This window comes from Crinia signifera, chromosome 19 (genome assembly GCF_055691185.1).
Source record: "Crinia signifera chromosome 19, ASM5569118v1, whole genome shotgun sequence".
NCBI lineage: Eukaryota > Metazoa > Chordata > Amphibia > Anura > Myobatrachidae > Crinia > Crinia signifera.
In genome coordinates, this window is record NC_139226.1 from 115082112 (window position 1) to 115097236 (window position 15125).

Consider the following 15125-nt stretch of genomic DNA (forward strand, 5'->3'; position numbering starts at 1 on the left):
TACTCCCCATGCTTGCGTGGGTTTCCTCCTGGTGCTCCAGTTTCCTCCCACAGTCCAAAAATATACTGATAGGTTAATTGGCTCCCAACAAATTAACCCTAGAATGTCTGTGTATGCGTGTACATGTGGTAGGGAATATAGATTGTAAGCTCCATGGGGCAGGGACTGATGTGAGCGTTCAAATATTCTCTGTACAGCGCTGCAGAATATGTGTGCGCTATATAAGAAACTGTTAAGAAATAAATACATTTGTGCCCATGTAAACAAATACTGTATTATCTATATCAACTCTATCACCACTTTAGTACCCAAGTCATTCAAGACCATTTTTGTAGTTTTCCGAAAGATATAAGGGGACCAAATTGGTATACAGTTTAGCTTCCTTTAAGCTGGCCATGCACCTAAAGATTTATTGTCCAATCTCGCTGGTTGGAACAAAAATCTGGTAATATCTAAAGTAAAGTTTTTGTCAGTTTTCCAGCAAACGGTCAACTTTCAAACATATGGGTCAACTGTCATTTGCTCCCATAAGTTAGCAGATTTATGTACCATCCAGTCAGATCAGAGAATAAATCTGATTCAGAGGTGGATGCTATGCATGCCCAATTGCTGATTCTTATGTATTCATTTCATATCTGCCAGCAATCCCTTGCGCAACTGTGAAGTCATGGTACAGTTAGGTTTACGTGGGCGCAGTACAGGTTATCCAGCACCTTCATGCATGTGGAATAGCAAAACACAATTGCTTAACTAAGCAAATATCAGTTCATCGGCCACCACTGAATCAGGCCCATTGACAATGGTGGACTTCCGCTAATTCTGTGAACTAAAAGTAGATTCTGGGTCACAAAAGTCTGGCAACCCCTGGCCTAGTATGTAGACTCAATATCATTAACAATGCACGCTCCCACACATTGTTAACGACCCACTCCCTAGTCCTGTATGTTCAGATGAGGGAGGTCCTTGTTAACGATGGCCATGCTCAGGGGCGGGCTGGGCCGGGGGGCAGGGTGCCATCTGCCCCCCCAGGCCGCTCTGGCAGGTGTGCTGCGGGCCGCGGCCGCGGCCGTGTCCGCAGCCGCCTTACCTTTTTTTTGCACTGCCGGCGGCCATGTTCCTGTAGTCTTTTAAAAGATTGCGGCCACAGGAACATGGCCACCGGCCTCCACAGCTACGTGGAGGAGGGCCCGGCCGCCTGTTCCCTCTTATCCCCGGGCGGCAGTGGTAGACACTGGACAAGTCGGGGGCCGCATCCGCACAGGCCGCAGAAAGCAGAATTGCCCTGTGTGCTGAATAAATAAAGGGGTGCGGCCCTGTGTGTGCCATTGAAATAATAATACAGGGTTGCTGTGCTGTTGCTGTAAAGGGGTGCAGACCTGTATGCTGTACAAATAAAGGGTCACTGTCCTGTGTGCTGTTAAAAAAAGGGGGGCACTGCTCTGTCCTGAAAAAATGTGCTGAATATATGAAGGAAGCACAACTGAATATGTTACGCTATATAAGAAACTGTAAATAAATAAATAAGAGGCGTTGTCATGTGTGCTGTAGAAAAAAAAGGGGAGCTGCCATGTCTTGAAAGAAAATTCAGGGGCACTGCCCTGTCCTCAAAAAAATAAAGGGATGCTGTCCTGTGTGCAGTAAAAATAAAGGGGCACTGCCCTGTCCTGAAAACATTAAAATGGTGCTGCCCTGTATGCTGCGTAAATAAAGGAGCACTGTCCTGTGTGCTGTAAAAATAGAGGGGTGCTCCCCTGTCCTAACAAAATTAAGCAACGCTAACCTGAGGTACTGTCCTTTGTGCGCCATAGAAATAATAATACAGGGTACTGCTGTACTGTGTGCTGTTGCTATAAAGGGGCGCTGCCCTGTGTGCTGTAAAAATAAAGGGGTGCTGTCTTGTCCTGAAAAAATAAAGCGACACTGCCCTATATGAGGAGTAAATAACGGGGCGCTGTCCTGTGCTGTTAGGGGTGCTATATATAAGTCCAGCGGTGCTGTGGTGGTTTGTGATGATTAGGGTTTGGGTCATAGGGTCGATAGCACTAAGGTCGACAAGCATTGGGTTGACCGCTGAATGTCGACATGAGCCAAGGTCATTACATGGGAAGGTCATGACTTAGGCCAACATGTCATTAGTTCGACACAAGCATTAGGTCGACAGTCAAAAGGTCGACATGGGGTTTTACACAGAAAAGAAACACAGAAGGCTGAATAAGCCTGAGGTGACATAAACCACAGGGGGTTCTCCCAGGGTACACTCTGCTGTTGGTCACATGCTATTGTAATGAGGATGGGCACAAGGCCTATCAGAGCAGGGGGAGGGTTTAGACAGGGTAGGAATGATCACGAGTTTAGAGTGATCAACCACTTTGTGCCGTGTCTTTAATTCAAGTTAAGTTATATATGGTTTAGAGTTAAGTTTGTATTTAGGTGTATCAACCGTCGGGGTGGGCCAGGGGGATACCCGATGGTGAGTCTATAGAGGAGGACACACAATTTACAGACCAGGAACCACTTCCTGCTGCTGAAGCTGCTGCCACTAGTAATGACATTAACAATGCAATTCCATCAACGTCGTCTGCAAAGGCAGATGCCCAATTCCATAGAGGGCATGTAATATACAGGAAGCTAAAATGGTAAGAGGTAAAGCACCCACAGATAGACAGAATTAAAGACAAGTGGAAACAGGATGTTGGAGAGATATCCGACCTAGAATGGGCAAAGGCAATAGCATCCCCCTCTAGAGCAACACAAGCAGTAAGGTATCAGCAAATACAGCTGTATATAATATATAGAGTGTACGTTACACCAGTGAAGCTACGAAAATTTGATAAAAACAAAAATGACCTATGCCCAAAATGCAGTATGACTCAGGGTACATATATTCATATAATATGGCAATGCTACCAGATAAAAGCGCTATGGAGTAAAATTGGTGAAATGATAAGAGAAATGGTAATTAGAATAAATATGGATGAAAAAGTAAGCATGCTGGGAATCATGCCACAGGGGTGCATAATTAAGCATGATATATGTTTGCTGGAAAACCTGGTAACAATGGCTAAAGTAGTTATAGTAAGAAAATGGCTAGCAAAAAAAAGCCCAAATGTAAAACACTGGATTAATCTTGTAAATAGCACACTACAACACGAAAGGTATATGTACACTAGACACCAAAATAAGAATAAGTTCCATCAAGTGTGGAACAAATGGATGCAATCCAAATATTACGAACCTGTAAGAGCACAGATAATCAATGTAGATAGATCACACACATGAGTGGAAAGGAAAATATGGATAAACAAATGCACCACGAGGCGCAGATAGAGTAGTGGCCGTCTCCTGAAGGACAAATATAGTTTTGTAAGCACATAAGCACAGTGAATATAGTTCACAATAGAAGGCAGCACTGCCCCAACTGGGCAATAAGTAATTAACAACAAGGAAAGGAGATTAAAGAGAATACAGGAGAACAACAGTATACCTTGGGGGGGGGGGGGAATGTACGTTTTGGTTATGTTTTAAAATAATGTATGTGTTTAATGGCGAAATGTATATTATATGTGATGTAATGCGGAAGCACATAAATGTCCATTGATGTTAAATGTTTTTTTGATATGAACTAAAATAAAGAAAAAAAAAATGAATTACCAAACAATTGGATGAACTATAGAAAGAGAAGTGTAAAATTGGCAATACTGTATGCCATTCACCACACAAATTGGCAAGGAAAGGCCAAGGCCTTGACCGGTGGTTCAGCTTCTCATGCAGATGGAAGCCCTCCTCTCTCTTTTCATAGTAAAATAAGAATTTTTTAGGCGTATTCTTATTTTTGGCATTTACTACAAATTTATGGCACATTCGTATTTGTATTTACAAATACGAATGTATACGCCATCGACTGGAATACGAATAGGAATCACCATTCAAAAGAATGGTGATTCCTAATTTACTAACCGCCCAATACGGCCGGTAATAAGCGGGATATGCCTGGAAAATACACTTCATTTTCCAGGCGTATTTGGTAGAAGCCTGCACGGATCAGTCGGATCAAAAGTTTAATACATACATTACACATACATACTGATACTTACCATTCTTGAGCCTGTAGGTAGGTCCCTGGGTCCTGGTTCCGGGGCTCCATGATCCGGTGCCCGGGGCTCCAAGGTCCAGGCTCCAGGGTCCTGGGTCCGGGGCTCCAGGATCCGAAGAAATCCATTTGGGGACCTGTGGAAGAAAATCCTACTCATCAAGGTCCTCCGGCGAAGATCACATCCTCTTCTTCGTTCCGCCGTAGTCCAGGTCTTCAGAAAATAAAAAAAGTTAATGTCCTGGCCGGTACCCTCGCACTAACTAACAGGAGAGACGCTGAAGTTTCATCTTCAGCGCCTCTCCTCTGAATGATTCTATTGGCCGCCTAGCGGCCAATCAGGAGCCAAATTTCTCGGCTCCTGTACATGCCAATACAAGCTAAAAACTGCCAGTGAGGCCAGCTAAGTCATATTAGGTAATGACAGTCTGTAACAGTAAGATACTCACATTGCACTCTAGGGGCCAGAAGCTCAGGGCTAAATGTACTCTTCACGTAACATTGCCTTATGGCCAAAAGCTGCCCACTATTCCCAGTCAGTAAACAATCGACAAATGGTCTGTGACTATTCAATGTACATGCAAACACCCTCAGCACAGGGCCTGTGGTGGCTTTATAAGAGACTAATAAGGGGCAGATTTATTAAGCTTGGAGAAGAGATAAACTGGAGATAAAGCAGAGAAAAGGTAAAAGGAGACAAAGCATCAGCCAATCAGCTGTGTTTGAAAAAGACAGTTGGGAGCTGATTGGCTGATGCTTTATCTCCTTTTACCTTTTCTCCACTTTATCTCCAGTTTATCTCTTCTCCAAGCTTAATAAATCTGCCCCTAATTGGTGCCAACGAGACACGAGGACTGCATGTGGACATTGGTTGTAATCACTTTCAGTGGTTACTTGAAGCCAATTTCACTTATCTCCATTTCACTTAATTTGTGCAACCAATTCTGCCCACCGCACCGACCCCCCCCCCCCCCCCCTCTGCTCAGGTGGATGCAGTCAGCGGGTTGCAGCGTAGCCATTCCGGAAGCCGCTTGGGATACACTACAGTCCAGCAGCAGCCCGGCTGAAGGGGTACCAGACGGGTCCCGACAGTTGGGATCCCGACAGTCATTTACCCGACGGCCACTGGCTATTCTCCCTCGCGAGCCCGCAAGGGGCTTTGTTGCACTCACCATGCTGTCTGGGTCCGGCCAGTCGGGATCCCGGCGTCTGGATAATGACTGTCGGGATCCCGACCCTATACCACACCCCACCTGAAGAGGCAATCCTCCTGCAGGAGCAGCTGCCGTTAGCGCTCCTGCAGGCCACCAGCAGTGACTCTGGTGATACCCGGGCAGCCATCTCCCTGTGGCCACATTGCACACAGTAAGTGTGGATCTATATATATGTTCTGTGTGTTTGGATGTGTTTGGATGTATGCTGTGGGTGTGTCTGTGTACATATGAATGTATGCTGTGTGTGTGTTCTGTATGCTGTATATGTATATAGTGCATCTATGCATGATCTGTGTGTATGTGTTTGTATTTGTGTATGATATGTATGTGTGTGTGTGTGTGTGTGTGTGTGTGTGTGTGAGAGAGAGAGAGAGAATACTGTATTTATGTATGCAAAGTGTGTGTGTGTGTGCGTGGGCAGCACTGGTGGCAGCGGTAACTGAAGGGGAGGGCGGACTAGAAATCCATCCCACCAGGCCCCGCAATTTCTAGTGGCAGCCCTGGACATCCCTATTGCTATGGTCCCTACACACGGAGCAATGTAGGGAACACCTCCCAGTGGGACTGGCTGTTATGTGCGTGACTGGCAGGTTACAGGTGTGTGTGTGTGTGTGGGGGGGGTTTATAAGCGTAAGACCTAAATTGGGCCATCCCATTTACTCTGTAGACTTTTCAACCCACACCAAATAGTATAAGGTCTTATGAGCTACCGACGGAGGTTCCTGACCAGACCAGAGAGGAGGCTGGAGGGATCTTCTGTGTAACCTGCTGTCTAATGAGTGTCTAGAGCAGGGCTGGGCTACACCGGCCCTCCAGATGTTGATGAACTACACATCCCAGCATGCCTTGCATCAGTTTCAGCATGGCCACATAGCAAAACTAATGCAAAGCATCCTGGGATGTGTAGTTCATTAACATCTGGAGGGCCGGTGTTGCCCAGCCCTGGTCTAGAGGGACACAAATGCGGTCCTGTTCCAGTGTCTAAGGGTCTTATTCTGGTTCACTCCTTCTGGCAAAATCCTTCTTAGCTGAACAAAACCATGTGCACTGCAGGGGGGCAGCTGTAAAGTGTGCAGAGAGAATTAGATTTGGGTGAGTTATTTTGTTTCTGTGCAGGGTAAATACTGGCTGCTTTAAATGCAATAAAGATCTCACTTTGAAGTAAAACCCCACCCAAATCTAATTCTACCTGCACAAGTTACATCTGCCCCACCTGCAGTGCACATGGTTTTGTTCAGCTAAGAAGGAATTTGCCAGAAGGAGTGAACCAGAATAAGGCCCTAAGTAATACAGATGCTGCTACTAATCTTGCTTGCATGTAAGAAGATAAATTATAGATTTTATTTTTCGGTACTTATGTATTATCTGGGCGTCCGATTATTGCATTGCATCGCATGCAATATAGTGGCATACAATGCAATGCAATTGTAAAGACCTGATTTTTAATTGTATAGTCACCCATGGGTGATTTCATACCCCCACTATCCAACTACGCATGGAGTTGATTTTATATAGTGTGGCGAGCGGCCGCAGAATACATGTAAAGTTATCCACGTCCCCTCCCGGGGAACGGTGGCTCGCTGTGCTCGCCACACTATATAAAATCAACTCCATGCGTAGTTGGATAGTAGGGGTATGAAATTTATTATTTTATTTATTAACAATTTCTTATATAGCGCAGCATATTCCGTTGCGCTTTACAATAGCAGACAGTGATACAACAAAACAGGGTATTTACAGACAGTCAAAATGTAGGAGGGCCCTGCTCGCAAGCTTACAATCTATAGGGAAATAGGCATTGATACATAAGGATAGATACTGTATTCTTTATTGCATCGATTCCACCAGAACGCAAGGTTCTATGACTGGTTCTGGAATTTGATAAGCTTGCCTGGGTGAAATCACCCATGGGTGACTATACAATTAAAAATCAGGTCTTTACAATGAAAAATCGCATTGCATTGCATTGCATGCCTTAAGTAGTGGCATGCAATGAAAAAATCGGGAGCCGAGATAATACATAAGTACCTATTTTTCTACGTGTATTTTAAAGTTGCTTAAGTTATCTATGTTACATCGCTCTATCAGATGCAGCGATAAACCGTAAACATTCATTAATTAACTATTCATTTAAATCTGATATACACCATAGATTTACATTTAATATGCACAATCCATACACCCCAACATGACCCATTGCAGGAGGGACAAATACGCTCTACCTGGATCATTGTGATGGAATAGGTCATACAGAGAAGTACGCATAATCAGGGCCGTCTTAACTGGGCAAAGCAATGCACTGGGGCCCTTACCCATTCTCCCCTCCTAGGGGTGTGGGTGCTATCAGCAGCAGCTTTGATGTCCCACGGGTGGCAGGGGGTGCTCTATCTTCCACTGAACATGTAGGACCTGGAGCAGTAACTTCTGCTTATTACTCCTTTACTGCACAGGTGGTGGGAGGGAGAACACTTACGTGTGGAAGGGGGCACTGCGCTGAATGAAGGGTCCCTTGTAAATGATTTCCTGGGAGGTAGGGGGAGTTTTATACACAGGGGAGGGTTGGATAATGGAATGGGCTTAATATTCGTCTTTTTCCGGTGGAAGGGCAGCTTGTTTGACTGCAGATATCTCCATTATCTGGAAATAGATTTCTTAGCCTCCAATAGTATAAAAACCTAGAGTCCCAACTTTCAGTAGGTGCTGGGGACTTGGGGATCAGAGATCAGGAGCCAGAGCACTCCATTGACAAAAATGTAAAACTGTACACCAGAGGTTTGGAGCTGGAGCAGGGACCGGCTGCTGGAAGGCTAATATCTCTGGTTCTCGGCATGATAGAGACAAGCCGCTAGTGTCTACAGAAAGGGGAGAGTCCCAGCTTTTGGAATATACTCTCAGAGAAACTCTAAGTCAGAGACAACCTGATAAATATGACTGGGAATTGCAATTAACAGGTCGGATGTGGACTGCTGCTTTGAAGTTGGATATCTCCAGTTCCCCAGGGCCGATTTTCAAAATTCTGGTATCCCTGGAAAAAGGGAATCCTCAGCATATCAGCATATATACACCTGGGGCCCCTGGGCAAGTGCCCATTAAGCCCATACGAAAAGACGGCCCTGCACATAATCTAATATCCCTCCCCACTCCCCGTGTTAACTTCCCTGGGCACCCCCAAGGCTTAATCCAGTACTGATACAGAGGCTCACGTGCAAGTCACACGCAAATAACACGCCTATATTTTCATTGCTTTAATTCCCTTTACCTTGTAAGCGGCAGAAAGAACACTGTTAGCTCTCTCTCTGGCTGACTTGGAATCTGGAGCTTTTCCTGGATACGGCTCCATCACCTCCGTTGTTTGCTGGACTCTGGGCAGTAACGTCCATCCCAACGTGCAGCGCTTCTAGGAAAACACCTCTGGATTTGATAGACCCCGTGACTTAATGTCTGACCACATCCAATCCGCCCAGAGATGTAATAGTACAGTAGAGGACAGGCACTAGATAAGTGATTTTTAACCTTTTTACCTTGCGGCACACTAACTAAGATTTTACAGGCACGCCATGAGATCCCCACAGGTCAAAACACATTAGTCCGCACAGGAAAAAAACAAACCTATTGTTCCCCATCAAAAACAATCACACTGGTCCCCACAGGTAATAAAAATAAATGACATTGTCCCCTTACATGAAAAGAAGAGACCAATAAATAACAGTTTAACTGGGGGTGGCTGTAAACTGGTTTGGGCATCTCTAGATCTGGGGGCACACTTGAGAACAGCTGATGGCACAATAGTGTGCCACGGCACAGTGGTTGAAAAACACTGCTCTAGAGGAACACACCGGGCACTACCTTCTACAGTGTAACATTAATATATGCATGTACACTATATGAAAAGTAATGTGTATATTTGTAGACAAAGGTCTGTTTTGACTTTAGTAAAATAACAGTGTATATAGCTTATATAATAATAATATAATGCTGCAATTAGAAAAAAAAAGACAAAAATGACACAAAAAGGCCATGTTTATTCAAGTATACAAAAATCACATGAGTACTGGGTGTAATGTAGCATTACGCAGTATAAAAGCATTTCGTACTGGGTTACAAATTCATCAAAACGTCATGTCAGTTACATTTAGGTGCTCTCTGGTACAAATATTCCATGGAAACCATAAGGGATTTGTACAGGTACTTCAGCTCTTGCCATTTCTGTAAAATCTTTTGCATCCAGGATTACAAGGAAAGTACTTTTATCCTACAAAAATGAAATAATTGTTATCAAATCGCCCAAATGGAAATAATGTAGCATTAGTCAGGGTTGTGAATATTTTTTCTACTGTCTTACAGTGAAATCATTTGAAGCAAACGATCTGCTTCCAGGAGAAGAAAGTTCTTAGTGTTCATTCTAGCACCCCTTATCTTTGATAACCCATGCAGTTCCTCTTCCCTGCCTGGCGTGTCGCTGTCTGCTGTGGTGTTTGGGCCGTGTATGTGGTATTTAGGAACTCCCTATGTAGTTCATTATACATCATATTTTTAAAACAAGTTATATCCAAAGAAGACTCCTTCTCCTGACATATACATCTAAAATGTCATGACCATACAGTTACTATGGGCTTTATTCTGATCGGTGCGGGCCGATCAGAATATGCGGCCACGACCGTGCAGGCGAATCCCCGCCTTCCATACGGATCGCCACCTCCGACCGTACGCGGATATGTGGCGATCCGCATGAAATTGGACGGGGTTACGCCTCCTCCGTCTTGGGAGCAGCCCCTGCATTCGATGGTCGCCGAACATCGAATGCAGGGCCGCACACTCCACCAGGTCCCGCCACACAAGACCACACGGACACTTGTCCGTGTGAAATCATGTATGGGGGCGGGCAGCTGACATCCGGCGATGTCAGATGCCCGCCCCGTACCCACGCGTCACGGCCTCATTACCATGCATACGCCCCGCGTTTGCATGGGAACGCCCATGAAAAGCGGGGCGTATGCATAGGGTAATGAGGCTAAGTAGCCCCTCACGCCCCTCTACGCCCCCTGTGCGGCGTATAAAGAATACGTGCGGGGAAATCGCCTGCACATGCGCAGAGTGACCTCCGCACATGCGCAGACGAGAAACATCGGCGGGACATCCGCATGCGGAGAAATCCGCACCGATCAGAATAAGGGCCTATAAGAGGAATGTGTCATATATGAATTTCTATTTGAGTTTGGCAGCTAAAACAATGTAAGGTACCAAAAACAAACACAGTTTTCCACCACTGTGTACAAGGTATCTGCAGCCTGGAGAGGTATTAAGTCTGATATCCAGCTGATATAAACCAGAATTGTGGAAACCAAACACAAACCACAAGCTCACTAGGGCTAAGGACACGATGGAGTCTAACAACAAAACTAATTTGGGAGAATGCGGTCCCCCAAGAGGCTAACAACTGAACAATCCAGGGCCCAGCATTCCCATATGCAGATTGCCCGGCTCGACACCCTTCCACGCCCCCCCACCCAGACTTCTGTGTGCAAACGCTGTGGGCGCTCGCACACGGTGGCTGCACGTGCACATAAAATCCTATGCGCAGTTGCAAACAGTATAGGGACTCGGAGACAGAGTGGCCAGGAGCAGCTTTTCCTACAACTCCATTACTTATAGACTATTCATAGCACCCATAGCATTACATGGCAATCCAGGAGGCCTGGCACCCAATAAACTGTGTTATGGGCACTTTGTGGCTTTCCAGGAATAACCTCGTACTAAAAAAGAGGAAATGTCTATTCAGGACTGTTATATGCTGATCCACAGTCTACTAAGAGACTATTCCATCACAGAGCATACTGAGGGAGAGGAGTAAACCCCTCTCCATTTTCCCTTCCCCCCATACTGTTTGTCTGTTTTAAATAAAGCTTTGGGTCATTTTCCCAGAACTTTCTGCATGGCTGATGGACAGTTAAGGATCTTCTATGGGGCAGTATGGATGGTGTAATGGTTAGCATTACTGCCTCACAGCATTGAGGTCATGGGTTCAATACCCACCATGGCTCTAACTGTGTGGAGTTTGTATATTCTCCCTGTGCTTCTGTGGGTTTCCTCCGGGTAGTTCGGTTTCCTCGCACAATCCGAAAATATACTGGCAGGTTAATTGGCTCCCAACAAATTAACCCTATAACATCTGTGTATGCGTGTACATGTGTGGTAGGGAATATAGATTGTAAGCTCCACTGGGGCAGGGACTGATGTGAATGTTCAAATATTCTCTGTACAGCACTGCATAATATGTGTGCGCTATATAAGAAACGGTTAATAAGTAAATAAAATAAATAAATCTACGGGTATAGTGTGTGATGTGTGGGGCCTGCGTGCACCGCAATCCCATTAATAAATGCTCACGGCACTCAATATATGTGTCAGTCTGTCAATAAGGCTTTGAGCATGTGACTCCCCCTCCCTCACCCTTTACCTCAGCGACAGTATTTTGTGATGAATGAACAGTGCAGTACAGAACTTGTGCGATATGCTTAGTATTGGGCAATTACATAGGATCGATTAATTACAGTACGAATAATTGTGCAGGCTGTAATGTGACACAGGATACTTGAAAAGAATGCCTTATGTTTATTTTTTGGTATATTTTTATGCAAAAATAAAGTGACATAACTGCTGGTGTATGAATCAGCCTGCGCCATGCATGTCAGGAAATCGCATCGCACCGTACCTGGTTTCTGCTCCTGAGGAAGTGCTACCCTTCCCACATGGCAGCTTGCCACAGAGGACTAGTGATAGAAAGCATGGCCGGCTAATTACTTCAGAATAAACACTGTGGTTATGTCATGTCGGTAATTTATTATGCGGTTCGTGTGTAATGTGTACACAATAGTGCACTTATAGAGACATTGCCACTTTGATAATATCTAGGTCCAACTTTAGGGCTAGATGCATTAAGCTTCAAAAGCGCTAAAATGGAGAGTGATCAACAGCCAGCCAATCAGCTCCGACCGGCCATGTCACAGACTGTGTTTGAAAAATGTCAGGCAGGAGCTGATTGGTTGGTTGTTTATCACTCTCCATTTTATCACTTTTGAAGCTTAGTGCATCTAGCACCTAGTTTGTATAGGTATCATATGAGAGCAAAGGGAAGGCCAGCACTGAAGCCAGGGTCAGCCATTCAGCCACCCTGTTGCAAATCAAAGTAAAATGAATGTACACTATTTATATAAGGCCAGTGTACAGTATATCATAGATTACATCAGGTGGCATACGGATCATTAGCCAACCACTATGACATCACAGTACTATTAATAGCTCTTACTAGGGAAGCCAAGATCCAGGATTGAAAAATGCTCAATCTCAGGGTTCCTGGGATCCCCCAATGTGTCCAAGGGGACAGAGGAAAGAAAAGAAGGATCATGCATTGTTTTCCTGGTTATGATGATTTATATTGGGGGTTGTATTTGGATAACCTTGTTAGTCATAATCAGAATTTCGGATATTCATTGCAGCTGTAAAATAATGTTGTCTTTTACAAGTGATAAAATCTTCAGTGTAGTTTGAAGATTAGGATGTGTTAGGAGAATATGCTGACCATACCTGATTGGGTGTTAGGACGGCAGAAAGAATCACACCATCATCCTCCTCAACAGAATTGGGGTAAGGCACAAATATAGGCTCGGACGGATAAAACCCTTCTTCTTTCCAAACCTAGAATGTTCAGAAAACAAAGATGTTTATGCAGACTATCGGGAAGCGGTCATCTATTAGAATGAACTTAGGTCTACAGTCATTAGGTCGACCCCACTAGGTCGACTGGCAGGAAGGTCGACCTGACTTAAGGTCGACATGGGCCAAGGTCGACATGACTTAAGGTCGAATTTGCATAAAGGTCGACATGAGGAATGTCGACTGGTCATGAGGTCGACATGGGGTTTTTCACTGTTTTTTGAGCCGACATGTGCCGACAGGCGGTATTTCATGCCCTACCATCCACTAGGGCGTGGAGGAGGTTATTAAAGCTGTGGCGAGCGAAGCGAGCCACCGTGCCCGAAGCATTGCAAAAGAAGCGAGCAATGCGAGGGTCCGATTCTCATTGCCAACTGTGTCGACATTTGGATCAAAAAACAGTGAAAAACCCATGTCGACCTTATGACCAGTCGACCTTCCTCATGTCGACCTTTATGCAAATTCGACCTTAACTCATGTCGACCTTGGCCCATGTCGACCTTAAATCAGGTCGACCTTCCTGCCAGTCGACCTAGTGGGGTCGACCTAATGACTGTAGACCTAAGTTCATTCTGACAGATGTACCGATTCCAGACTATCTAACCATGAGATATCTGTATGTGAGCTTACACTAAACTCAGGTAAAAAACTAGAATATTTATTACATTTCATGTTCATTAAACAACTGAAATGTTGTTCTGATACATCATACTAGTAGCCACAATGGTAAATTACGCTGACTTGTTAAGATGAATATATAACAACACTGCTGTACTGTAGAAGGGACGTATGGCGGCACTTCCGGCTTTTGGCATGAAAGAACGGTCACAGTCGAAAAGGTAGTCCTGTGGCGGATCATGCGGCTTTTGCGAGGAGCGCTCTCTAGCTCTGGGTGAGTGGTAGCCTGGATAATTGGTCCGCGGGGAAGCGTAAGGTATGACGCCACCAAACAACTGACCGTTTCCTTCGTTGGCCACCATACTTCTTCTGATGGAAAATTTAAATAAAAAGGTTGACCAATTTTTAATGGAAATTCTGCTTCTGTGTCATCATTTATGGGTTGTACCCAGCAGAGTGGGTACGTCAATCAGCTACAAGCGGTAGGTTATTCACTATTCTTGCAGCTGATAGTGGAATTGCTTTTGTGTCAATTCTAAGTATGATGTATATACTGTAGGAGGGTGGTATTTAGATGAAATAAACAGAGGGAGTGCAGACAGATACTGCGAGCATTGTTCATTGTGCTATTTATTAGGCTTGACCATAAAGGTCCATACCATAATATATAATAATACAGATGTTTGATTTGGTTTCCATGGAAAAATGTTATTTTCTTTCATACTTTTGGTGCACCTCATAAATGTACTACAGTGATGTGTTACCTAATTAGAAACGAGGGGGAAGGGGACAGGGGGGGAAGAGAATGGCCAACAGTGTAACCTCCTAATTTGGTTAGTGTAAGAGAGGCTGATTTGGAGGTGCAACTAGTAATTTTGGTGGCTTCTCTTTCAACTCCTGTGTGACGGAGATGTTGTATTTACACGCAGACATTAGTAGCAGAATTGTATCTTATCTCAAAGTGTGAAGAAGATGCTTTCATTTCACCTACAGTAGGAGCCGCAGCTATTGGTAGCGCCAGCTTGTCGAGGAGACCTGTCTCCGATCTCCGGGACACAAGCGTCTAACATGCTCACGTGTCCATCTCCGCGAATGGGGCGAGCGAGCGTCTCCCACGTATGCAGGCCTCAGTCACATGCTGACTGGCGCTCCAGTAGCCGCTCTGATGAGAGCGTCTCCATCTGTGTATGTGGGCCCCATGAACAAAAGACCTGGGAGAAAGGGATTGAGGCCTCTTGGAGTCAGAATTTCAGCTAAGGATCTCTTATCCAGAACCACCCCCTTCCAATAAACTAGAGGAAGGGAAAACATCCATTTTCCCAACAACTAGACCAGGAAATCGTAATCAAGATTATAGCTCCGTACAATATATTATATATATATATATATTGCTTAGTGTCTCCTTTTCATTAGCGACCAGAGCTGGCCGCTGATGAAAAGGAGATACTGCTGGGGAAACCGCAGGGGGACAAATCTGTTTGCTGGGGGAA

At 44.9% G+C, this 15125-nt stretch overlaps 1 protein-coding gene across 2 annotated transcripts in view; it reads right to left on the reverse strand.

The window, feature by feature from the left end:
* Window positions 1-9306: 9306 nt before the first annotated feature.
* LOC146042914 (carotenoid-cleaving dioxygenase, mitochondrial-like) overlaps window positions 9307-15125 on the reverse strand; it is a 34819-nt gene continuing 29000 nt past the window's right edge. For both annotated transcript variants that reach the window (XM_083163199.1, XM_083163198.1), the window contains exons 11-12: window positions 12889-12999; window positions 9307-9556 (exon numbers count right to left, since the gene is read on the reverse strand). In XM_083163199.1, coding sequence (XP_083019325.1) covers window positions 9437-9556; window positions 12889-12999 — 231 coding nt within the window. In that variant the 3' untranslated portion in view covers window positions 9307-9436. The remainder of the gene's footprint in view (window positions 9557-12888; window positions 13000-15125) is intronic.